The sequence below is a fragment of the Lactuca saligna genome, chromosome 1 (assembly GCF_052625555.1).
Source record: "Lactuca saligna cultivar CGN05327 chromosome 1, ASM5262555v1, whole genome shotgun sequence".
NCBI lineage: Eukaryota > Viridiplantae > Streptophyta > Magnoliopsida > Asterales > Asteraceae > Lactuca > Lactuca saligna.
In genome coordinates, this window is record NC_136417.1 from 20,190,148 (window position 1) to 20,216,493 (window position 26,346).

A 26,346-nucleotide genomic window follows, 5' to 3' on the forward strand; every position below is an offset into this window, starting at 1 on the left:
AGAGTTATCATGAGGTTTGGACCTGATCTGGACCTTGTGAGGTCCCAAGAGTCCAAAGGTCCCAACTTTATTCATCCATATGAGGGTTATTGTGCTTAACGTGACAATTAAGTCTTGAGATGCTAGATCTAGTATTTGTAGTGGTAGATCTGCTTTGAATCGTCTGAATGAGGAATGAGTTTGAATGGACTCACCGAGTCGACGAGTCGGTGAGGGTTTGTCCCAATGAGCTTGATCATGCGATAACTCGGTGAGTTGGAGGTCAACTCGATGAGCTAAGCTCGACCTTCACGAGACTTCTGAGGAAAACGAGTGGAATCGACGAGTCACATGGGTGCACTCGACGAGTCGGGTCAAGCATGGACTGTTGAAAAAATCTGAATAGATAAAATATTACATTTTTCTATAAACTTTATTAAACAAATAAAAATTAAAAAATCTGAATAGATAAAATATTACATTTTTCTTTATTTTCTTCTTCATAACATGTTCTGCTCTAGATTCATTTCTCTTGGATGGTGGACGACATTTACTACATACATGTAAGGGTGGTAACAATTTTATCATCGAGTCAGAAACACGAACATCTTCAACTACCACATTTACGTAAGTACTACAACCCCAAATTAAATCATCATTTAACTTTTCTTTTGTCATATTTATACAACTTAGCAAGTATTCATACTTTTCGCGAGAATTAACAATATGTGCAACCTCGTAAAAATTGGAACACAGGTGGTCAGAGTGTTTAACATTTTCACCACTCATCAAATCTTCATAACAATTTATCACTAAGTAGTGCCCATGCTTTATATTTTCCTCCACCAAGATGAAATATATTGTTGATGAATTTCTTTAATATCCATCACAATCAATATCTTCACTATATTCCTACAAATAATTCCTCGAAACTCAAAACAAATGACAAGAACATTGTATATCACATGCACTTTTATCATAACTAACGATATAAATAAATCGTTTTTTAAAGTCTCCATGTTTCCCTTCCATAATATATGTGACATGAAATACATATTGTGCACCATCCACTTTGACCAATGAAAAATTGAAAAACAACATACCTCGTAATTCATCTCGAATCAACTTAAAATTGCATTCATATACGCCTCGTGAAACTGTGTGTCAAAATAAAACCGAGTTACTAATGTATATGAATAATTAAGCGACTTAAAATCAGCTTTAGTTTCTTTCTCAATCTTTCTTTCCAGTGTGTTATCATATTGTTCAACAAATTATCATTATGAGGTTTTAGAATTATATACGCATCAAAAAAATTATTGTTTTCACTTCTTTACATAGTAGATTCCAAAAAGTTTACTTTTACATATATCAACACCCAACGCCTTCGATAGTTAAATAAAGAACATAACCACTCATTTTTTCCAAGTGTGTAATTTTCAACCAGCTTGCACCACTCATCTTAAAGCTCTAAGCTCTTTAGTGTTTGTAGACTCATATACAAGGGTTTTTAGAGTCTTATTTATTACTTTATATTGACCAAACCTACTTAATTTTTCAAGAATAGTTTTCATGATATCCCAAAATCAAAGACCATGATGAGATTTGGGGAATACTTGCGCCACAACTCCTTGCATTGATCGACATTGATATGTTAATATTGTTTTTGGTGTCCGTCCATTCATGCATTCTAACCACGACTTAAATAACCATACATATGTTTTTGTATCCTCTTATGAAAACAAACCACATCCAAATAAGATAGACATTCCATGGTGATTTAGTTCAACAAAATGTGCAAACGATGTATTATATTTTTTAGTCAAATATGTGTTATCAAATGAAATTATATCTCCAAATGACTCGTAAGCTATCTGAGACCTTGCATCTGCCCAAAAGACATTTCGCATATGACCTTCATCACACATGTCAATCACGTAGAAAAATTTGAACTCCTTTTTTGCATACATATAAAATAAGTACGAAGTGCCTCAACGTCCCCAAGCTCAATCTTTGTTGTCTTACTTTTGCAATGTAAGATCTAAAATTTGTCTCACATAATAACAAATTATCATACCATTTCGCTTCAACAATTAACATATGAAATTTTTTGTTTAATGGAATTCCAACGTAATGATTCAACTCAAGTCTTCTCTTATAGCATATGAATCAATTTTCTTATGTGATCGTCGGAAACGAGTTATTTTGAGACTTAAAGCATAGTTATGTCCAAGAAAAACATAAGAGATAGTGCATCTTCCATCACCATATGCGATTACACAAATTTTTGCTTTACAATTTGTTTTAGAAGACTTTTGATATGGTTTGTTTGTCTTAAGTACGTATACACCTCCTCTGTCACGTCCATGTAATAGTATGTTGTAGCACTAGAATCTTTTGTTCTTGTACTAGTTTTCTCTATACCAAATCAAATCTGGTTTGCATATGTTTTAAAGTAATCGTAAAGTTCATTTTTCGAATAAAATATCATTCCAACTTTATGATTTTTTTGGCCTTGAGGATTGAGAATTGTATTCCCTTCAACTGAATTTGTAGCCTAGATCAAAGATTTTACTAACAATACACCAACGATTTTATTAACAATAAAGCAGCAGATACTACTAGCGGGAATAAAAGAGAAATTACCTGATGGTTGTTGTCTTTAGACTTAAGATTTGGAGGCTTGAAGGTGGCGCGCTGATGGAATGGATAAGTAATGGGATATGGAGCATACGCAAGATTACATGGTGCACGTAATCATCTTATATTGATCTTTTTTTCTTTTTCTTTTTTACTTATTTTATCAAGGGTATTTTATTAAGGATATTAAATAAAATTAGATGAAATGGTGGAAGGGTAAGTATTAGTATAATTTTAATAGATAGAATATTTGTAGGAAAAAAAAAAAAACAGCAGCCAATTTAATTTCTCGTGTTCGTGTAATGTGTTCTACATTCAAAACCGCCGGCATTTTTAATTACTACCGGTGGAACGTTTTGAAAATAAGCTGCCCAATTTGGGATTAAAAATTAAAATTAAAATTAATGCTATACAATTATTCTTCACTGTTGAAATCGGAAAACAAGACATTTTCTTCTCATATGTTTGGTAATTTACATTTACAAGAATTGTCGAGAGATCGAACTTAACTACAAACCCGATTCAATGCGTCCAAGACGCAACATAATCGGGCAGCAAAGTTAACATGTACACGAGGGACAACATCCCTCATCAAAACGAAATAACAGGGAAGAAATTCGAAATCAAAAACAAAAAATAAAAGATATCGCAATTTAATTTCTTCAAAAACTCATGAGCTTCTGCATCTTACGCTTTTGCTGAAGATTTATGGGTCCACTGAAAAAGGCTTTTGGAGAAGAAATCATTTTATTTTCACTCGGTTGTCTTGAGTGCCCATTCTTGATCATCTTCTTCTGCTTCATGGTCGTGTTCTCGAGTGTTCCATCAATGGTAGGAATCATGTACCAAGCAATCGAAGTGCATATAATCGCCAAAGATCTTCCGAAAAATGTTAAGAAAACCAAGACCAAAATAAAAAATAAAGGTAAATTATAGGAAGGCATCCACCACTCCTCTAACTTCCTTTTCAAATTCAACTTCCATTGGTCAACCCTAATCATCTTCGTACATCGATCAATCGATGGTTTCACATCTTCTGTTTCTTGGGCTTTGATCGTACCATTAGAGATAGTTCCAGGAGGCTTTGAAGTCTGATGATGATCCAAAGTTGTAGCTCTCAAAAGTGTCGAAGTTTTGGTGTCTTTCACGTTATTTTCCTTATGATGATCTTTGTTATGTTTCTTTGGATCTCTTAACCTCACAATAATGGGCTTCACATCGTTGGAGTTTGAGTACACAAACCGAACAAAGGAGATGTATTGTGATCCCTTTTGGGTGAAGATCTTCTGCTTCATGTCATCAAGATCAGCCAAGAGAGCTTCAAATTTGTCGAGGCCACGATCTGAATACGGGTTCTTGTTTTCTTTGTTCCTTCTGCAACAAAATCTGTGTCTTCTTGTTTTTCTTAAAGGTGTGGGAGGGTATGGCCAAAGAACTTCGAAATCCTCTTCTTTCTGATCTTTGAAGGAACCACAGATGAAGGACATGGATGTTTTCTTGTTTTCAAAATTTGGGTGTTTATGTGCATGTGTTTTTCTTGAGGTTTCGAGATGAGTTTAATGGTAGCTTTTTAGACTTTTGAGACAAGTCTAAATTTGTCAAGCGAAGAGTTGATAAGAAGGATTTGATGGATATGTCGGAATAGTCAAAGGACATAATTGGAATTTTAGGTGCTTTGAGGAAGCTTCTAAATGAGTGCACGACTTTCCGGGGAAGTGGTAAACCTTAATCCTTCTTAATATAATCGTGTAGGTCACTTGGAGAAAAAAAAAATAATAAGAATAAGAAAAAAAAAAAAAAAAAAGGATATTGATTGTTGAAGTAAAAAAAACATGGAGGATATATATGGAGAATATATAAATTGAAAGAGTAAATTACAAAAGTGGTTTTTGTGATTGGTAGACAATTACATCTAAAACTAAGAGAGCCTTTAATCACTGTTAACTTATTTGATTGTCAGGTCTCTTGTCTAACTAAAAATATGTATATCGTAGGTTTTAAAATATCCACATCAAAATCAAAATCATATTTTGCGAAAAAAAGATGCATCATTTCTACATGCGATTTACTTATTATATTATAATATAAAATAAGTTTAGAGTTAAAAGCATATCAGATTCATTTTTTATTTTACGTGCGTGTCAATCTATACATCCGTCAATTATTTTACCTGCTCTATATAAAATAACATATGTTTTAGAATATTTGACAAATAGTTATATATGGTCAATAGTTTATCCTTTTATAGTATTTGAACTTATCGTCCAAGTGATAATATTTAAATGTTACTCATTTGAGTCTTATTTTTTGTTTGATATTTTTTTATTGAATAGTAGTGCATTAGCAGGGTCGCCCAATGATTTTGAAGATTAAATATTATGCGAATATTGAAAATGGGTCCTAAATATATATATTTTTTGTATATATAAACAAAATTTAAAAATATTACGAATAAAATTCGAAACCTAATAGAATATCACTAGTTATATTAGTGATTAGGATTAAAAAAAAAAGAATAAAATTGTTCATTTACAAATAATCAACTAACAATAATTGTAACTATGACAGAAGTCACCTGATTCCAATGGATTAACGACATGTTAGTGACACATACCTAACACTTAAGCTATCAATTACGCACTATAACAGTTCTATAGCATTTCACGGTGGTCAAGAACCACTATTTTCAGTTTAACGTTTTCGATTCGCGGTACCGCTATTTGCGGCGTTATTCACCGCTATTTACCGCAATAACCACAATCTCTATAGCAGCGCTATCAGCGTTTTTCCATTTTCGTGCACATTTTAGGCCTTTTTTTTGCCTCCTATGGAGCCGAGGTTCTGACACACTTTGTGGTTTTAATGATCTTACTATACTTTCATTTTAAAAAGCCCAAACAACTAAAATAATTAAAAGCATTCAAAGCAATTACGTCTATCGACAACTCTCTTTCTCATTTTTTTTGTACTCATGACGACTTGAGCTGCTATGGTCAGACTCCATTAATGTTTTTTTGTAAATCGACCCACACCTATGAGGCTACGACTTGGGACTTAACTCCTTAAATCAACCACGACCTACTGATACAATATCGAACACATGCAATGTGGTTAAATTCTATTTGACACTACCTAGTTTTCATATTACTATAATAGAATATTATGTTATGTTTTTATATGACTTTTTAGGTATGATGATATTAATTCTATGTAGAATTATAGTATTGATACTCAAATATATAAATTCTATATAAATATAATATAAAATTATAAAATATACGTAATATAAAAAAACCGCTATACCATCGCGATCTCAAATAGCGGCATGTGACCGCTATTTAAATTTTGACCACGATAGCTGTATGGCCCAACACTTCCTATCGTTGGCCACGATGGTTATAAACAAAACATTAGAAAGAATCATTTTTTTAAAGAGCAATCTAAACCTAAAAATATAAAAATATGATTTTGATGGTCTTCATGATCATCATTTGTGTTATTCTGAAATACACACATTTTTTACAACCCGGTGAAAAGAAGTAATAATGAATATAGGAACATTTTTGGCTTTTATCTAAGATTGGAAGTAAGAATGTTGGTCCTATTAATTAATTGATCCAATTGATGTAATGACTCACTAAAAAATTGTTTGAACTTGTTGTAATTATAGCTACTGATTAGATGTTTCGGATTACTAAAATCGTTAAAATAATAATATTAATGCCAATAGTTTATAACCAATTTAACCTATAATATGTGTAGATAACTATGTTCATAACAATGGTCTTTTTTATAAAACTGAAATATAATAAAATATAAAATCCTTTCGTCATTTCATAATTCCTTTTCAACAATATTATGAAAATATTGCATGTACTCTACCAAAATTATAACAAACAAATACAATGTTTGCGGTGTATGTGTATGTGTCCAGCTTTCTCTCTATCAATTCCTATATAGCCCCTAAATCTTTTTACCCTTTTAGGAAAGTTTCGAAATTCATAAAGAATTACAAAACTGCCAAATTTTGTTTTGGGTCAAATTTTTTACGAAATCTCCACGGTATCTGGTGATGCCTTCTTTCTTTGAGATCGAGGGTTCAAGTCTCGTCGTTGATATATGTGGAATAGGTGTTGTTAGTTTAGGAGTAGATTAGATTTACCGGTTCAAAAAAAAATTATTTAAACAATTAAATGACCAAGATTTGTCATTACAATACTTACTAATTTTTTTGTCTTTACCCGATGATACTTCTACGCTATCAAATTTTGTTTTGGGGCCCACACACCTTACACTCCTTAAGGGTCGGACCTAGGGATGGCAGTTTATGATACGACACGACGAAAATACACAAAACGAAACGAAATTTGGACGAAACTAAAATTTGAATTCGTGTTCGTGTTAACAATAAAAAACGATCTCGTGCCGTGTCGTGTTCGTGTTCAAAATTCGATACAAAATTGACACGATTTAGTAGTTCTTTATCGTGTTTTCCGTTTTTGTCGTGTTTTTCGTGTTATATTTGATAAAATATTCATTAAATATATTACTTTTTAGTAAATCTTATATTTGTCGTGTCGTGTCGTGTTTGTCGTTTTTTTAATTCATTCGTTTTCGTGTTAGTTAGAAAAAACACAACATCGTATCGTGTCGTGTTCGTGATACATAAAACATTGTGGTATCGTGTCGTGTCAGACAGAAACACGAAACGATAGCACGATTTGCCACCCCTTGCATCAACATCAAGGTCTTAGTTGTTTTAATTACGAAAAATCGATTAACTAACATTGAAAATAAAATAATTAAGAATGAAAACAACTAGTTTATTGATATAATAATATTGTTCTAACTCAAGACATGACAAAAACAAGTAGACAACGAATCAATAATAATGCAATATGACTTATAGTTTGACGTAATTAGCTTTGGAACTAGATCGTATGCAATGTAAATAGATTTTTGTAAAATATGTATAAATTATGAACTTAAAATAGAAACAAAATTCTCATATACAAACAAATTGCGCATGTCATAGTTGTCGTTGTTATCATCATTGCACTTATCAATTGGCATCTTAATTGTATTGTTGGATGATGTTAATATTTAAAAGTTTCATAATTGCCAACAGTAATTTATTGTCCCACGAACATGTTCTACGACCCCCGAACATTTTATATATTACACAACTAAAACTAGATTGAGCTATATTATTATAGCATATTTTATCTTGTTAATTAGAACAACAATATTCAAATTTTGTGATTTCAACAAACACATATTTTTCGTCATATTCATTGGTGACGGCTTGCAAAAGCTTGACCACTTTAAGATAGGTTTAATTTAGTTATACTTTAATTTTAAATGTTGAGCGAGTCATCGCTAAATATAAAATTATTATGAATGTAATTCAGTATTTCTTTTTTTTAAATCACCGAATACATGATAATAGACATCAGCGATTATGTCATCACAATTTTTTTAAGCGGTTATTTAGCCTCAACTTCTTTCGGTATCGGAACGGACTGAAATTCTCATAGTCTACCTGAAATAGATCAACGAACAAAACTCGTTGTCTTTCAAACATTCATAATCGTTAAGGGGGCCGAAATTCATATTTTTTGGGTCCAATTTGATTCTTCAGTTGTGTTATTCAAGATCAATTTTATTTTCCTTACTTAAAAATCAGTTTTAATTGTCACTTTTTTCGAAGATGAATATTTTAATGATATATACAAAAATTAAAATCAAAGTTTTGATATACTATTAGACCAACCACGTCCCATCACATTATAAGGTCAAGAGTCTTGGATTGGGAAAAAGATGTTCCCATATCAGACCGTAGTTTACCATTTGTTTCAAAGAAATTCTACTTCTTCTTTCTCCCCAATCATTCTGATCCCAGGTCATCAATTGCTGACAATAACCATTAAACTTTAAGGTCTTACAAAATGGAACATTTTTTGTTGGAATCTGTTGGGTGTTATTTCAAAGGTTGGTTCCATAACCATTTAATATATAACTAGTATTTGAATTTAAAGATTATATTGATAAAAACTAAATAGTATTGTATTTTTGTTGGTAGATAAATATAAAAGATGAGTAGTACTGACAAAATTATTGATGGATGAAGTAAAACACAAAAAGTTTAGAAAGTCGATGGATGAAAGTGATGTTTTATAAAGTTCAAAGAGCATAAGTGGAATAACATTTGTAAAATAGATGATGAAAAATATCATTTTTAAAAGTTAAAGAGTGTCAATTGTTGGTAGAAACATCTATATTGACGATAGTTAATAATATAATTAATTTTTTTGTTATTTAGAAAACAAAACTAAATATTAGAGGATAAATGTATCACAATTTCAAAATTTTATTATGTTTTGTCAAAATACTTGTTAAAAGAATTAAAGATTAACAAATAAATAATTAAAATTTGAGTAAATTACACGATTTGTTCATGGTCCGAGTGTCAAATTACAAGTCTTTGTTTTCAAAAATTAACTCGAACCGTCCCTTATAAGTTTGAATGTTGCACGCTTTGTTCCTGACATACCTGAAATGACTGTGTTGCCTTTTTTTATTATTTATAATAATATAAAAAAATTAAGAGGGCCCACTAACACTAATTCGTTGCCCTACCATCACCACAAAGAGTCCATCTTGCTTCTCTTCAACCCCTCTTTCTTCTTCCCCGGTTTCTCTGGAAAACCAGTTGAAGAATGGAAGTTTGGAACCTCACCAGAATTTTGGACCATTAAGACCACAACACTTTCCGACGGTGAAGTACTATCTTAAAATTTCGACCATCTGTCATTCACCATCTTGAGCGAACCACTATCGACAGAGCTACCAAAAAAGAAAATACCATTGACACCTGCAAACCATCGTCCTCGCAACATCTCCACAAGTTCTATCTACACAACTTCGTCTCACCAAGCTCACTCTACAAACCGTTAACGATTGTTTCCATTGATCTAACATCATTTCTTATCCACACCTGTAACAACCCTAAACCAACATAAAATTTTCCATTTTTAAAATCATCAAATCGATACATCATATGTCTCAAAGTCAGTCACAATACAATGTATCAAAATCATCAGAGTAAAATAGTAGTTATAAGTACGAAAAATCATCAGGGGGATGATGTTGTGCAGTCAAGTCGGGTCCTTCCCTTTAGAATTGGAGTACCTGAAAACATTCTAACACACAAACCGTATATAACATCCCAAAAATCTATGACCAAAAAATTCATTCATTTTTTTGTTTTTTTAATAATAACATTAACCAAACATGTTTATAAAATCATAAGGGAAATCAGAGTATGCCAATAATCATCCAAAAATACATCATGATCAAATAAGGTGGAAAATCATGGTCTGTGCGATGCGATCATCCTGAGCTCTTCTCCTTTGAACCGAAAGTACCTGAAACATAAACTGAAAACCTAAAGCACAAAGTTTAGTGAGTTCCCTCAAAATACCGCATACCATACTTATACGTTAGTTCAAGGCAGTACCGGGTCTATTTCACCCCGAGTCTATTTCAACTCACATGTCAGCTCAAGGTTGTACCTGGTCTATTTCACTCCCGAGTCTATTTCAAATTGGTTGGTATTTTTCAATCATACGAGTCTATTTCACCCCACACACATATATAAAACAAACATGCATGCATACAAAAAGAGTCACAAAGACAACAAACACATATAAACCTTAGTATCATATACTATATTGGGCAAACTCACTTCAACCCGCTGATAAACAAATAGATGCTCGGGCTGCTGAATCGGAGAATCCCCATACTAATCAATCAAATAATACCCTAATTAATAATTAGGTCATAAACCTTAATAGGGAATCTAAGTCATTAAACCTGACTCCTAAGGTAAAAGGCCATTTTACCTTTCCCTTTAATCGGCCCAAATAACCGTGGCCCAAACCCAAAAGCACCCGAAGCCCAAAATGGTCCAACCTTTTTAAACCCGCAATTGGGAGTACGATGAGTGTACCCAAGTCGTACGTTCTATGTACTCACATCGACCAGAATACAGGGTTCGAATCCATTACGTCCAGTGTACATAGAAGTACGCCCGACGTACTAGTCTGTGAACCAATCCTTATATGGATGGCTTAATCCCTTAAGACCCTTTCGCCTAAACTTCATATCTACTCCAAAACAATTTCTTAATCCATAAATTCAGAAGCTTTAAGCTTATGCATGGCTTAATAATCCCAAAACCTAATTTTAACAACTTAACCTCATGAAATGGTCATCAACCCTTGCATGGTTGAGTTAAACATATAAAGCTACCATTTTTAAGCACAAGGTACCTCAGAAACACTGTAACACCTCGGTTTTCAGGTAATTTCAACTTCATCTCCTAGTTTAAAGTATGTCATTTTGGTCCTTGGATTGTAAGGATGTAGCCCTAAGAAGCCCTAGTGGCAAAATGGTAATTTTAGGAGCAGGAGTACACATATGTACGATGGGCATACTTATGTCCGATTGAACCCCTAATTTTAGGGTTTGTGGTGTATTTAAGCATCTTTGTGGATCATTTAGCCTCATCCTTTTAGCCTCTAAGCCCTTTAGTTTTTGAAAAATTTTGAATTAATGAAAGTAATTAAAAATTTCAATTTGGAGCAAAATGAAAATTTTAATATATAAAGTTCATGTATATAAATTTATTTACACTTCTTAAACTAGACACCAATATTAATTAATTTACATCTATAGTATAAACAAATAATATAAACATAAGGTATAATATAAACATAAGGTATAAACATAAATATTTTACTTAAAAGTGGTAATTTTTTATTACATAATAACTAATAACAATATGTAATAATCACTTCCACGTAAGAAATTATTCGCTAAAAAAACTATTTATCGATGTTGTTTTACACGTACAGACATCTAATATAAAATGATAGAGGAAATGTGCCGATCATATATGTGCTTGAACAATGACAAAGTTATAGTAGTTGCGTTCTTTGACTCATCGGCAAAAAAACGGCTAATTTGTTAGTTCAAAGTTTTAAATATTTTTATTTGACAAATAATAGTTAATGGGATTAATTGTTCTGATTTTTTCTGTAAACTGTGTGGCTTTTTCGTAACCCTTTGGGTTTGGTTGGTTAAAAAATCTAATGATTTTTCCACTTAGCCAAACCATTCAAAAAAAATGCAACATAATTCATGCAGTTAATAACTAAATCATAACCGCATAAAAAACCGCACCATATGGTTGGAAAAAAAACAACATTTGTGGTTTGTGGGTCGATCAAAAACCGCACCATATTCACCCTTAAATATGCTAACCTATTTTTTCACCACCCACATTCCATTACATGAATAACTTCACCAAGTACCTTAAATTGGCTTAGGAGTAAGCTGAAATAAAGAAAAAATATAACATACAAGGTTTATCTTTGTTATTTTTCGTATTATGTTTGTTAGTTTGTAATCTAATATTTTTTAATGTAATTTTAAAATAATGAAATTTTTAGTTTTTATCTACATTAAAATGGTTAAATATAATTAAAAAAAAAATGTGACATGATAAACCATGCAAAATTGCAAATAAGCAGGAGAGATATGGTAAAAATGAGGTGTCTAAATACTCGAATGGGAAGAAGATCTACGTATATGATGGTTAAACGAGATAACCTAATGGCTTATCGCTGTTCAATATGTATTGAAATGAGTTTGTATTATCGGACTAAGTAAAATCCAAGTTAAATACATCAGTTAATACATTTTTTACCGGTTTTATGACCATGATTAAACTCGGTTTTGGTCAAGCCATCTGGTTCTGGTCGGTCTAAAAACTGACGTAAACCTGATGATACATAAACCGTTTTTCCCGGAGTCTGATTCAATCGGTTTGATCGGCCGCTTCAAACTGGTTTTCAAAATATTGGGCACCACTCCCTTAGGTGTTGTTTGGAACGCAAAAAGTTGCTAAGGGAATTTGAATTGGAATTGGAAAAGGAATTTGTCAGAAATTTGAATCCAATTCCATATGTTGTTTTGTTGGAAGGAAATGGAATGTGAATTAATTCCAGATTATGTTTTCTTCGCGGGAAATGGAATTAGAATTCATATAAAATGACAGAATTACCCTTTTTACCTGGTTTGCTTATATTTATAGTGTTTTCTAACTTATATTTAAAGATGTACTAGATAAATTATAAAAACAATAAAATTTCAGTGGTGTTAGTAGTGGTGGTGGGGCAGTGGCAGTGGTGGGGGTGACAGTGATGGTGGAGGCAATACTGATGGGTGGTGATGATGGTGGCGAAAATAATGGTGAATGACAATACTGATGGGTGGTGGTGATGGTGTCGAAAAAAGTGGTGGCGACGAAGGGTGATGGTGGCGGTAGCATTGATTGTGGTGGCGATGGTAGCAGTGGCGATGACGACGATGGTAATGATGTTTGTGATGGTAGTGACGACTGGTGGCGGTGGTGATAACGAAGGTGGTGGTGGTAGCATTGGTAGTAGTCGTGAGTGGTGGTAGTGGCGACGTTGGTGGTGGTGGTGGTGGCAGTGGTGGTGGTGGGTGCAGTGGCGGTGACGTTGGTAGTGTTAGTGGTGGCGATGGTGGTGGTGGCAATGTTGGTAGTGATGATGAAAGTGGTAGTGGTGGTGGTGAGTGATGGCAGCGGTAGTGGTGGCTGGTGGCGGTGATGGTGGTGGTGGTCAGTAGCGGTGGCAGTGTATGGTGGTAGTAGTGTTGGCGGTGGTGGGTGGTGGCAGCAACGGTGGTGGTGGCGGTAGTTGATCGGTGGCAGCGACAATGGTGGTGGTGGTGGTGCCGATGATTGTGATAATAGTGGTGGTTGGTGATGGTAGTGGTGGTGGTGGTAGTAGTGGTGGGTTTTCTGATAAGTACAAGTAGTATTTTTGTAATCTGTCACTTTACTTTATGAGAATGAATGTTTTTCATCCAATTTTGAAAGGAATTCACTTTTCTTCATATGGTGGAAGTTTATTTCATTTAGGAATGTTTTTCTCCATTTAAGTCCAACCAAACGCATGAATTCGAGGGAATTGGAATCATTTTCCTTCGAATTTCATTCCTTTCATGCCAACCAAATGCAGCCATTAATTATCAATTTGTAAAAAATAAGAACCTAGGGACTTATAATGACAATGGATAGATAACATGGGGAAATTAAGAAAAGCGCCTCCAAAGCGGTAGAGCGATTCTACAAGCTTCGCCTTTTTCCTGCCCTGCGTTCTTCGTTTGTAAGCTCGGCATACCCGCAGTGAGCCAAAGATACAATCGACGAGAGCTGTTTTGATTTGAAGAAATGTTCAAGAAATCAGTGGAGGCAAAAGCGCAGCAGCGATTATCGGGAGCAGATCGTAAGAAGTTGAAGCGAACCATCAAAGAACGCTTCCCGGCTGCTTCCGATTCCGACCTCGACACTTTAATCCCCCCTAAGGTTTGTCTCCTTTCGTTTCGTATTTTTGTTGAATCGATTCCTATGATACAGTAATCAACACGGGGCTCCTTTTGCTTCTTCTTCTAATTGATTGGTTACGAGTTCGTCTTTGTAACATGCTATTTTAGTGAATGGTGTAGGTTCAATTTTTTAATCTGGATTCTCTTACTCTGATAATATTATTCTTGGTTCTAATGTATGTAGCAAATCAATTCATCTTTTACTTATTGAGTAGTGGGTTGCCCTAATTATAGCCAACCATGAAACAACATGTTATTAATTCAAGGTAATTTGATCTTTTCGAAGCGACATTTGCTTCAACCTGGAAAATATAAAACATTTGAGATGAGAATGTTAACACAAACACATTGGTGATGTTGATTTTGATCATCCTGCATTTAAGAATACGGAGGCGTTTGAATGTATGTTTAAACTGATGATTTTGCCACTTGATTATGATTATAATTGGAATGGAAATGGACACATAACTTAATGGATGCATATAAATATGTTATGGTTTTATTGTAGGTAGAGGTAACAGTCTCAAAGCACCCAAACCGTGTCCTTATTTACAGTTTGGAAGGTGGATTGCCAATTTTCTTTGATGTTGATAGCAGAGGCACAACCATATTTCCAACAGGTATTCAACTACAACAAATTCTTTGAAAAATAATTGACTATAAACTTCAATTAGGTCACTAGACTACCATTCTCTAACATTATTGATCTGGAAATGCAGTATATGCATTATGGAAAGTTCCTCATCTTCTACCCTCTTTCATTCTGAAAGGAGGAGAGGTTTCAAGATATGTGATTGGAGGGGCAGATTTGATGTTTCCGGGCATCAGTATAGATTCAGAGGGTCTTCCTGAGTTTTTAGCCGGGCAGCCATGGGCAGTTAAAGTTCCTGGGAATCCAGCTCTAATTGCAGTCAGCTTCCACACTATTTCTTCCGGAACTTTCTAGAAATATTCAAATATGTAATTTGTTTTTTTCTTTTTTTATAGGTTGGGTCTACCTGCATGAGCAGCTCTGAGGCTTTAAAAGCTGGTCTTCGTGGAAAGGCTTTAAAGATTAGTCATCACTACCGAGATGCTCTTTGGTAAATTCAAGAAAAGCAATAGACTTTCATCCATTGAACTTACTGATAAATTGAAATTCCATAAATGTCCTTAGGGAATCAGCTGAAGGTCGATACGTGCCCAATGCTGGGTTTCTGGAAGATGTAGTGTTTGAGGATCCCTCTCTTTCAACTACTGATGCTACAAGTGATCATGAAAATAATGCAGACAACCAAGAATTAGAGGTGGCCAATGCCACCATTGATGACCTGGATGATTCATCTTCAAACACAAATATCTCCCAACAAGTAATCACTGATCTTGATAATCTAAAGGTAACAGAAAATGTTGAAAGTGATAAGGGCACTGCAGCAGAAGACCAAAATACCCTTTCAGTTGAGGATGTAGATGCACTTTTGGACAAATGCCTTTTGCAAGCTTTTTACACTACCATGAAGGATAAAGATCTTCCTATTGCTGGAAGTACATTGTGGTAAATATCTGATGTATATGTTTATGTAAGATATCATAGTTTCATGTCTGAATGGTTTAAGACACTTTTTATTTGTGTTGTAGGGCGAATCATGTGTTACCTTGTAGGCCATCGGGAACTGTGTTGGATATAAAGAAATCTTCACACAAAAAGTTATCAAAATGGTTACAATCCAAGTCTACTGAAGGATTGGTAAGCCTAATGACTTTCAAGATTTTGTTTTCCTCATCTTATGTTGACTTTTGTTGACTTGCAGATATCATCAAAAGAAGATAAACACAAAAAAGAAGTCATGGTTCTGTCCATTAACCGAAAGCATCCGGTTTACACTTCTTTCAAACCCGAAAAACAACAAGTGGAGAAAACCGAACAAACCTTTGATCATCCCATTAACGAAACCAATCTCAACACAACAATGGAGGTCATAGAGATTTACAAACCAAGTGTTCATGTAAATCCGATTTTCACCTCCGTGGGGGCCGACACCCGCCAGCTGTACACCGCATCGGAAGCAAGCGAAGTGGTGTTCGCCTACGTGGAAAAGGAAAACCTTGTCAAACCGACGAATAAGTCGATTGTTGTTTTGGATGCGATCTTATGTGATGCGTTGTTTAAGGGGGCTATTAAGAAAGGATCGACGTACCCTTCGGAAATACACAAGAAGGATTTGGCACCGACATTTATAAACAGAATGCAAGCGCATCACCAAGTGACGAGAGGAAAGGAATCGGTTGTGAGAAAAGGTGGTTTGAAGGCGATGCAGATAATGACGGAAAGAAGACAAGGAAACAAGAAGGTGACGAAGCTCTCCGGAATGGAATCGTTTTTGATTGATGCCGAGCCATTGGCATCGGAATTGCAGAAGAAGTTTGCTTGTAGTACTTCCGTCACCGAAATGCCAGGTACGTTGTAAGTTGTAATACGACAGGACAAAACAGAACAGGTTGTACTGCATTTGGCTGAGATTCTTGTCTTCTACCCAAAAGGTGGGAGAGGGACATGGACTTTTTCTTGATCTTTTGTTTTGTCTGTGCAAAAGACGTAAATGCCCTTCTCATTCTAACTTCTTGTTGTTGTTGTTGTTGTTGTTGTTGTTGTTGTAACCAGGGAAGAAGGGGTATGAAGTTCTTGTTCAAGGTGGGGTGATTGATGTACTTGCTAGATATCTGGTTGAGCAATATGGGATCCCAAAGAAATATATTGAGGTTTTGGATAAAACAGCAAGGAAATGAAGATCTTGCTCATTATGTAGATGTTATTTTGCATACTATGTTTTTGACAATGTCTAGGATTTTATGAAATTTTACATGAATTTTCATAATCGCGTGATATACAAGTTACCGACTCATTGTTTGCCACATATATATACATGAAAGTGTGAGATCGAATAAAGACAAATAGGTGGAAGTGTGGAGTGGACCCCTAAAGTTGTTCACGAAAAATTTATGCAGTGAATTTGGTTTTCTGAATATATAATTTGTGAAGCTTAGTTGTTAGGACTTGTTTCAATTTTGGGTGGTCAATTAAAGTCAAATAATAAAAATACGGTATGTATAAACTAAGTGTAAATAGTCTTGGTTGCACCTTATGTTACAAATGTATTAATTCATATATTTTCATATTTCCCGTATGAAAAACGTTATTGTATAGGGATGGAATATGTGAGTGTGACAAATGGACCCAAAATCTGAAATACTTGTATATGAAAAATAAAACTACATTACATTAAAGAAAATAAAAGGCATATAAATTATAAAATGCAAATTTGCTAGCGTCAAATTCTTTTGGGATTGAACAAATGTGTAAATAATGTGTTTGATTTTTGGTGCAGGTATTTGTTTATACATTTATTTTACGACTGGGCGAATAAATGAAAAATATATTTAGTTTTATACATATTTATTAGAAGATTATGAAGACACGAGTTTCATAATTGAGAAAATTAAGACATGATAAATAAGAAATCAAGTCGTTTCAAAACGCAATTCCAAACAAAGCGTAAATCGTACGATATTGATATTCACCACCTTCTCGTCTGTTTCCTAGCGGCAATACTTTAGTCGATCATGTCATCAGATCCTAGGGATAGCTGCACTGTTTATATTGGTAACTTTCAAATCTACCTTAACACAGTTGCTACATTTCGACCATTAGTCGAGTCATTTGATTGCATTTTGTGTGGGATTCTAAATACCAATCCCAACAATCGGGATTGTTAGCGCTAATTGTTTGTATTGCAATTAATTTTGGTTGATTGATTTTTGGACTGATGTAAAATTCTGATTGAGAATCAGAGATTTGCGTTTTCAAGTTTACAGGTAGATCACATTTGTTTGGCTAAACGTTATGTTGTATGCTTTCGAATTCTTTTTCTATGACATGATCTGGTTCCCTTTTTTCTATAAAATTTTTTTATACTTTTGGATGAAAGATGATTGTTGGTCCGTTATTATTTAGTTATAACTGATGTTTTTATTTTTATTTTTATTTTTTATACAGGTAATTTGGATGAGAGAGTAAGCGATAGGGTTTTATACGATATACTTATTCAAGCTGGTCGTGTAGTTGATTTACACATTCCTCGAGATAAAGAAACTGATAAACCAAAAGGCTTTGCGTTTGCAGAATATGAAACAGAGGAGATTGCTGATTATGCTGTCAGGCTTTTCACTGGCCTTGTCACCCTTTACAATAAAACCTTGAGATTTGGGGTATCATATATATTACTTTCCTCTTTAAACTCAATGAGTGAATTTCATACATTTTTCTTTTCATATTCATATGATGATTGATAGATGAAGTTGAACAGATATCTGGAAAAGACAAAGCCACCCTCAACTTGCAAGTACCATCCATGTCCATGCTCACATATACTTCTACTATTAAATCAAGCCTCCATGAAGATGTTGCTATGAGCCCTATATCACGATATACACAAGGTAAAGTATCTTTATCACTTTGGTTTCTTTCTACTTTTATTTTTTTCCCTCCCATTTGGTGTTTCTAAACGGGTTTTTTTTTCTTTTATGTAGATGAAGATTCGGGGTTGAATAAAGACAAGGAGGTGGAAGTCTAGAGCACGAAGGTGTTAATAGTATCTTTTTGACAGTTTAAAAAGTTGCTTATATGACCTTGTATTTAGAAATGTGTTCATGCATGGTTTTTTTTCCCATGTAAATAAAGTTTTGATTTCCATTTGAGAACTAAAATGATATTGATAAGTCCATTTTATTTTTCAAAAAAAAAAGTTAGTTAAATCAATCTAAACATATCCCATTTAATATGTATATGATCAACCACTTGGCAATTCTTTGTTGAGTAACATGGAGTGTGGTAAATTCGACCTCAATTCTTTTTAAGTTTACTTTTCAATATTTAAACAAGTAGAATTAAAAACATTTTGCTACAAAAACATATTTAACAAGTGGAAAGTCATCCAAAAAATATTTACATGTTAGTAACATCCTAAATTATTTTATATTACAACATATAACACTAATAAGAAGTTGATTGCATTCATATCTAATAGTAATAAGGAGTTTTTTGCACTCATAGGTATTCCAATGATTAGTGAGTTTACTCAAGCTCCATACAATGGACTTTGTGTAAAGACTAAAGACCCTTTTGTTGAGTTGTGACATGTTTCTATTACAAACAAATAACCACTTCTACTTTGTACTCCTCTCCACAACCACATTTAACCATGTGTGAAATTCCCTGATCAAACAAAACATCATTTTAATCAATCGTTTCTTTTACTTGCACAAAAAACTGATTCTTTCGAGTTTTGACTCAAACACATTGTTTTTTGGTAAAAATAAATAAATCAATTCCACATGTTGTCTGGACAAATGGAAGAAAGAAGTAGATGAGGGCAAATTAGTAAAACTAATGACTTAATGGTGAAAGTCTCATTTCCTTGACTTTCTTTGTTAGGAATCTAATAATTCAACATCATATTTAGGTTATGTTACCTTAATAGTGTCGATTTGGTTCTGTATAGATTCATGATACTGAGTTTCTCCAGATTTGTCAGAAATAAGAGCTTGAAGCTCCTCTTCCAGGGTCTCACTAGGCATATCCCTTAGTTCTTGCTGCAACTCACCAAAATAGCAACATACTATACTTACATGTATTTAACCATAATAGATATTCATATATATGACTTGATACTTGTAAAATGTACTTTATATTTTACCCCTAATAGTAAGCAAAGACAAAAACAAAGGTGACAGAAAAGAACCAAAAGATATGTTATGAAAACTAACCTTAAAATTTTCAATTCTACCCTTCAGTTTCTCCAATGATTCCTTCACCTGTAAAACAAAAAGATTTGTGAACAAACCAGCACTTTGAGAGATTAACTATTAACTCACATCAAAAGGATATGAATACATTGCTATTCCTCACAATTTTTGCTATACACATTTTATTTTAATTATGTTAACATGAAAAGGTTAGATTTTTGTGTAAACCTTGTGATGTTCTGAGGCAAGTTCAGATCTCATATGTGTCAGCTTGTCAAATTTAGTTTTGGCAGCATCAACCTTTGTCATTGTATCGTTGTATGCATCATCCTAAACATACAAAACTACTTGGATTAAATATTAACTTGAATTTAACTAATCTGTACCATGTTAATTCAACATTAATAGGGGCATTTCCATCACTAGATAGTAAATAAAGTTTGTTGCTATAGTGAAAAGTCTTAACATAAAGTACATTGCCTCCTATACAGGTAGAAAGACAAAGAGTAAAATATGTTGCTATTGCTTGCAATTTGACCATGGAACACGTATAGATCAGAAATTACCAAATTATGGTCTCCAATCTTTAAGCTAGACTTGTATGAATCCAACCAGTCCTATGCAATTCAAGAAAGTTTATTTATTACTTGACTGTTTTATACCAACAGTAAAAATACATAGTGCAAAGAAAAGATACAGAACCTGTTGTTCTTTTAATTTGGTGTTGATCTCCTCTTCAGTCATGCCATAGAATGCACTGTTACATTAAGCAAAGAAAATCAGTACTACATAAAGCCCATTATTTATATCCATTTTCAGTATTATGTATTTATAATTACCGTTTCTCAACAAGTTTGGTTGACAAGTTGCATCTTTCCTGTTGGATAAGCTCCAATGTCTGTTTTTTTTTGTAGAATCAAAACATAAGAAAGACAGTAACTAAGACCTTATTAATCACTAACTTGATATGTTGTTGGATTATTGTATAAATTACACTCCAATTGAAATCATCCTTCAAGACTTTTCACATATCTTCTGAAAGTATGAGGCCTTACTTTAGTAGACTTTTGGATGTCCATTATCTTGTCAGAGTATCAACTAAGTTTTCCCCCATCTTAAACTTTAGTAGTAATCTGCACTTTCTGTTTTATATTCGTTCATTATTTCAATAGAAATGAATCAAATAAACCCTACCTGTGAAAGTGTGGACGAATCATTTTCCAACAAAGCAATTTTATTTCGTCTTTCTAAAATCTGAGAGCAGATGTGTCCCTTTCCCTTCATCATTAGGTCAGAATCCTCCTTTAGTAGCTTTGTTTCAGATTTAGCTGCAAGTTTCACAGAATTGAGTGTTGCGCATGTATGACATCCTCATTTTGGTTTCAGAAATGTAAATTTTGAGTTGGAATACAAGTTTTGTGATAATTTGGTAGGAAGGAAAAAATAGATGTGGTAGTTAATAACCACATTAGACTTGTCTAATAATGAGTTTATGATGGATGATAACAAAATCATGGTAAGAGATTTATCCTCTGCTATCAAAATTTGAAAATACGACCAAAAAGAAACCATATATTCGTTTAATTAAGCAATGTTGCAAAAGCACATCGTATTAGGGTTTTTCCTATCTCAGTATTTCAATAACTCGCACCATGAGCAATTATAGAACAATACTACGATCCTCGACAAGATGCTAGAGTTAAACTAACATTGATCAGATCCAAATTTATATAATTAGGCATCAAAAACCTACAATTATATCTACAGCAAAGGGTGAGCTTATGCTTGTGAATATATTTGCAAAGGAAAGCAGAAACTTAGATACCTAAATCAACCTCGTTCTTCAGAGTCTGAATAGTAGTGATCTGCGTTTGCTCTTCGACAGAAATCTTCGCCGCTTGATCCTCCACGTCTTAAGTCGCATCATCATATAAAATAAAACACATCATCAATTCATCACTTATAAAATACCAACTACCAAACAATTTCACAATTCAATAATGGATAGAGAGATTCACCGTTCATATGTGAGCGTAAAGTTTTCATGTACTGTAAGTACTCCTCCATCCTCCAAATCTTCAACAACCTCACGTAACAAAAATAGATCAATCTGTAATGCGATTCACAATGAATTAATCTACCTCAGTAGTTCCAGTTCTATCTGAGAAAAAGGGAGGGAGAAGGAAAAGAAAAATATTTAAAGAAGCCGATCAATCTTATTTTATTTTATTTTAAATTACAATGATAGTATTATACTATTATATATGGCAAAATGCATAAAAACATTTATATATATATATATATATATATATATATATATATATATATATATATATATATATATATATATATATATATATATATATATATATATATATATATATATATATATATATATATATACTTTTTGAATTTGACATTATATTTATTTTTTCTTAACTAAGTTACTTCACGTTTTTATTGTAATTTTAACCAATTAACCACTTAGAAGTTTCATGTTCTTACTTTCCCCCCCTTTTTTTTCTTCTTTTAAAGCATTACAATTTTATGCAATTACTTCCAAAAGTGGTTCAAATCGTTAATAATCTAATGGTGGAGTAAGCAATGCAAATAATATTTCTTTAGGAGTTGTTAATATGGACAACACTTTTTGTTTTGCTTACATCATTTTGGGATGATGAAACATCTGAATGATCTTGGAAAATCATTACACAAAATTGTGATTCTCTCAGAGAAATAAAGAAGAAAACATTAGGGAAAGTGAATACATATCTCTGTAAGTTCATTTTAAATCAAATGTTTGCCAATTAGGATCATGTATATAAGTTACATCGTTTTTTGCCTAGTCAGCAAGTAAGAAACATAAAAACAAACAAGTCGATTTGTTCAACTTTCAACACAAATTTAAACTTAGCTTCAATTAAGAAAAAAAAACATATTGTCAAAATCAAAATTTTCTGTAAACTTAATGTTTTTATGTAATTTTCTCGATTATATATATATATATATATATATATATATATATATATATATATATATATATATATATATATATATATATATATATATATATATATATATATATATATGTATATACCTTAAGGGTATATAAGCTTATATACCCTAACTTATTATACTATGTCGTTTTGTATCATATATATATATATATATATATATATATATATATATATATATATATATATATATATATATATATAGGGAAAAGTGAATATACCCTTAAGGGTATATAAGCTTTTATATATATATATATATATATATATATATATATATATATATATATATATATATATATATATATATATATATAAATATATATATCTAAGGAAAAGTGAATATACCTTAAGGGTATATAAGCTTATATACCCTAACTTATTATACTATGTCGTTTTGTATCATATATATACATTGCAATTGTCCAATGTTTATATAATTCAACTTCTAACATGATTTACTTCGAAGATTTTTATAAATTTCACATTTATCTTCTTTTTACATAATATTTATTTTTAACTATAATATATATAGTCTAGTAGTGTTCGACAAAAATATGTGATATAAGAGGAAGATAGTAGTGAAAATTTGAAAATCTAGAATGTAAATCAAGTTATGGGTTGAAGTTTAAGAACATTATAATCAACATATCAAACAAAACAACGTATTATGGTAGGTTTTGGTACCTAAGCTTATATACCCATAAGGGTATATTCACTTTTCCAATATATATATATATATATATATATATATATATATATATATATATATATATATATATATATATATATATATATATATACATATATATACTCTTAAGATTATCTCCACTCACAACCAAAACCGCAACCCAAATATTCATTAAAAAAACTAATTTTTATTTTTCCACCTATACATCCCAACTAAATCCAAATTTTCATTCTCATTAACAATCCAACCAAAGTCATTTTTTTTATTTAATACATAAATTTTATAAGTCCTTTTATTATAATATTTTTTGTTAGTAAGTAAAGTGGAAAACTAGAAAAACTATAAGCAAACAAGACACAATATTTACGTGGTTCTATCAAGGTGACCTGCTTTCACGAGCAAGAGGGGAGTATTCTTTTATTTCAGAGCTCTCAAACAGATGTTACAAGTACAATTACACAGAGTTTCGCTTATCACTTTATAATTCAAGATACAAAATGATCTAGCATGCATCCTTATTTATACTTGAGGGATCATACCTAAAACCCTAATGGACCAAGCCTATTGGCCCATAAGCCCATGAAAGGTGTCAACTAATCTCAATCTGCCATGTAACATCTTATGGAACATTCTTCCATGTCATATAACCCATAAGCATAAGCAACACACATGATGGATCACCTTGTGCCATAGTGGAGCATGATGATGTATAAGTGGTGCATCATGAACACTAATGGCCCAACTGATGGGTTTAGAGCATTCTAACACTACTGATGGGTTTAGAGCATTCTAACACTTCCTAAGTGTACATGCAACCCTAATAAACCTTGGATCTATGTTTGTCTAAGATTCATGCAAAAGTGATTTCCAAGGTTCATGATCCTATCTAGCATACATGGGGAACATTTTAACTTAAATGATAGATAGAATAACATACCTTGTTGTTGATTTTGATTCCTTAAAACCTTGTGAGCCTAGAACCCCAAGTGCGATGCCTCAAATGCTTCACACAACACCAAATGTTGTGGAGAAAACTTGGAGAGAAAGTATAACACTCAAAAATCGGCTCTAGCCCTCAAGTATGCATGCATAGCCGTCTTTGGGAGATGTCACATGGTTTATATAGTGTATTGCATTAGGTAAAACACTAATGTTACATGAATCTTCATTTTCATGATCCATGGATTAAGTCCATGGAGCATCCTATGGGTGGAATCCAACTTGATAATCCATGGAGCGTCTTAGCCCACTACATAAGTTATGGATGATTTACATAATCAACCCATATATTTAATTAGTTATCTTTTGATCACTCAATTAATTCTAAATTAATTCTTGATCAAACTAATTAAATAATATTATTAATATATTAGAACTTATAATATATTAATAAACCATAAGTGTTATTTCTCTCATTTAGTTTATCCAATGCATGGTGCCATGCAACCCAAATGGACCATGTCGGGTCGGGTTAAGTACATACCAGATATAGTTATGGGCTTAGACACCTTATCCAACACCAACACCCATCATGATGGCACAACATGGTGTAATCCTTGAGCAATACCAACTTCTGAGCATCCTTGAACGATCTTGAGCATCATAGAGGACTTCATAGCATACTTGGCTCATCAAGGATCAAGATGAACTAGATACAGGATGTAGAAGCTCAATGACACTCAAGGCTTGATCACCACCTTCTCCTTCTTGAATGCTCTCTAAAATGGCCACCAACACACTTTCTAAGCTCAAGAATCTTACTCACAAGGAAATTTGAGGTTCAAGGACGAAATGAGGCTATGGAGGCTGATTAGGGTTTGGTCTAAAAGACTTAAGGACGTTTATATAGGTCTCAAGCCCATATATTATGGTTTTGGTCTTCAGTTATGTACGCCCCGCGTACCCCTTGGTATGCCCAACGTACGTGACGAATCTCCGTGATCAACCATCCTTAGTATGCTAAGCGTACTCCTTAAGTACACCCAACGTACGAAAAGGCCCAAATTTTGTAATAACTTTCATATTAAGGGTAAGAAATGTAAATACCTGGATCTCGACCGTTGCAAATAGACCTAGGGTGTCACGGATAGACTGAAGGCCAATGGGGCGTACCAATTAGGCCGAAGGCTCGGAGAACGTTACAGATAGGCTGAAGGCCCTGTGAGCCGTACTAGTCATGCTGAAGGTTCTGTAAGCATACCAAGTAAATTGTAGGCCGACGGGGAGTTCCAGTCAGACTGAAGGCTCTGTATGCATGTTGTTTGTTATTATTAGTATTATGATTATGTGATGTGTTGGTATTTTAGGGGAACTCACTAAGCTTTGGGCTTACAGTTTTGGTTTATGTTTCATCTACCTCAAATGATTGTGGGAAGGCAAAGGCGTGATTGTGCATCTCATCATAGTTTGTTTTATGATTTTAGGAATACTCTATTAAGCATGTTTTGTAAACTATTTTGTAAACAATGTTGATTTGTGGAGTGGTTTTAATATTTTATATTTTTCATGAATTTTATGGATGATACAAGTTTGTATCAGAACCTTGGTTTGAGTGAATTGGAGGAACACTCATGTGAATCCAGTTTTAAACTAAGTAAAAAGATTAAAAAAAAAACATTTTTCACAGGATTTTCAAAATAATCAAGGAGGATGCGATGTGTACGATCAGCCGGAGTCAATAAGTAGAACCCAAATTACCACATAGTTACTTAAGATTACGTTATGATATGTTAAAACAGCATGCTAGTAACAAGATAGGGATCT

General features: G+C 33.1%; 4 protein-coding genes and 1 long non-coding RNA gene across 7 annotated transcripts; 2 read left to right on the forward strand and 3 right to left on the reverse strand.

Moving 5' to 3' along the window:
* Positions 1 to 678: 678 nt before the first annotated feature.
* LOC145048529 (uncharacterized) lies at positions 679 to 2,714 on the reverse strand. Its single transcript, XR_013682899.1, has 3 exons — positions 2,626 to 2,714; positions 1,083 to 1,136; positions 679 to 891 (listed from the first exon to the last, which is right to left on the reverse strand). It is a non-coding gene; the product is annotated as an uncharacterized LOC145048529 (long non-coding RNA).
* A 333-nt stretch (positions 2,715 to 3,047) lies between these two features.
* Positions 3,048 to 4,228, reverse strand: LOC145026625 (uncharacterized). The gene has a single exon (XM_078976853.1). The coding sequence runs from the start codon at positions 4,104 to 4,106 to the stop codon at positions 3,282 to 3,284; it is 825 nt and encodes a 274-aa protein (XP_078832979.1). The 5' UTR covers positions 4,107 to 4,228; the 3' UTR covers positions 3,048 to 3,281.
* A 9,582-nt stretch (positions 4,229 to 13,810) lies between these two features.
* On the forward strand, positions 13,811 to 17,130 carry LOC145026641 (eukaryotic translation initiation factor SUI1 family protein). Its single transcript, XM_078976854.1, has 8 exons — positions 13,811 to 14,080; positions 14,609 to 14,720; positions 14,820 to 15,010; positions 15,088 to 15,182; positions 15,257 to 15,634; positions 15,718 to 15,826; positions 15,891 to 16,536; positions 16,742 to 17,130. Exons 1-8 carry the CDS (start codon positions 13,946 to 13,948, stop codon positions 16,864 to 16,866), a joined length of 1,791 nt encoding a protein of 596 aa, XP_078832980.1. The 5' UTR covers positions 13,811 to 13,945; the 3' UTR covers positions 16,867 to 17,130.
* Positions 17,131 to 17,595: 465 nt separating this feature from the next.
* Positions 17,596 to 18,869, forward strand: LOC145048533 (spliceosome-associated protein 49-like). Its single transcript, XM_078997058.1, has 4 exons — positions 17,596 to 17,740; positions 18,134 to 18,345; positions 18,444 to 18,573; positions 18,667 to 18,869. Exons 1-4 carry the CDS (start codon positions 17,701 to 17,703, stop codon positions 18,708 to 18,710), a joined length of 426 nt encoding a protein of 141 aa, XP_078853184.1. The 5' UTR covers positions 17,596 to 17,700; the 3' UTR covers positions 18,711 to 18,869.
* A 213-nt stretch (positions 18,870 to 19,082) lies between these two features.
* On the reverse strand, positions 19,083 to 22,091 carry LOC145048542 (tropomyosin). Of its 3 annotated transcripts, XM_078997070.1 has the most exons (10): positions 21,900 to 22,091; positions 21,707 to 21,793; positions 21,076 to 21,209; positions 20,721 to 20,779; positions 20,584 to 20,638; positions 20,448 to 20,498; positions 20,110 to 20,211; positions 19,903 to 19,950; positions 19,609 to 19,728; positions 19,086 to 19,351 (listed from the first exon to the last, which is right to left on the reverse strand). In XM_078997070.1, exons 1-10 carry the CDS (start codon positions 21,946 to 21,948, stop codon positions 19,283 to 19,285), a joined length of 774 nt encoding a protein of 257 aa, XP_078853196.1. In that variant the 5' UTR covers positions 21,949 to 22,091; the 3' UTR covers positions 19,086 to 19,282. The 3 variants fall into 3 exon arrangements, with proteins under 3 accessions (XP_078853205.1, XP_078853213.1, XP_078853196.1); XM_078997079.1 differs by lacking the exon at positions 20,110 to 20,211 and having other exon boundaries at positions 19,083 to 19,351; XM_078997087.1 differs by lacking the exons at positions 21,707 to 21,793; positions 21,900 to 22,091 and having other exon boundaries at positions 19,084 to 19,351; positions 20,937 to 21,205.
* Between the last annotated feature and the right edge of the window lie 4,255 nt (positions 22,092 to 26,346).

What these genes read in the sequence shown, in the direction of transcription:
- LOC145026625 (XM_078976853.1), bottom strand. Translation starts at nt 4,106, where the DNA reads ATGTCCTTCATCTGTGGTTCCTTCAAAGATCAGAAAGAAGAGGATTTC.
- LOC145026641 (XM_078976854.1), top strand. Translation starts at nt 13,946, where the DNA reads ATGTTCAAGAAATCAGTGGAGGCAAAAGCGCAGCAGCGATTATCGGGA. An exon ending in GGAATCCAGCTCTAATTGCA is followed by an intron (nt 15,011 to 15,087) that starts GTCAGCTTCCAC and finishes CTTTTTTTATAG; the next exon opens with GTTGGGTCTACCTGCATGAG. An exon ending in ATTGCTGGAAGTACATTGTG is followed by an intron (nt 15,635 to 15,717) that starts GTAAATATCTGA and finishes TTTGTGTTGTAG; the next exon opens with GGCGAATCATGTGTTACCTT.
- LOC145048533 (XM_078997058.1), top strand. Translation starts at nt 17,701, where the DNA reads ATGTCATCAGATCCTAGGGATAGCTGCACTGTTTATATTG. An exon ending in TAGCTGCACTGTTTATATTG is followed by an intron (nt 17,741 to 18,133) that starts GTAACTTTCAAA and finishes TTTTTTATACAG; the next exon opens with GTAATTTGGATGAGAGAGTA. An exon ending in ATAAAACCTTGAGATTTGGG is followed by an intron (nt 18,346 to 18,443) that starts GTATCATATATA and finishes GAAGTTGAACAG; the next exon opens with ATATCTGGAAAAGACAAAGC.
- LOC145048542 (XM_078997070.1), bottom strand. Translation starts at nt 21,948, where the DNA reads ATGGAGGAGTACTTACAGTACATGAAAACTTTACGCTCACATATGAAC. An exon ending in GTAGAATTGAAAATTTTAAG is followed by an intron (nt 19,729 to 19,902) that starts GTTAGTTTTCAT and finishes GGTGAGTTGCAG; the next exon opens with CAAGAACTAAGGGATATGCC. An exon ending in ACCAAATCGACACTATTAAG is followed by an intron (nt 19,352 to 19,608) that starts GTAACATAACCT and finishes TTGTTTGATCAG; the next exon opens with GGAATTTCACACATGGTTAA.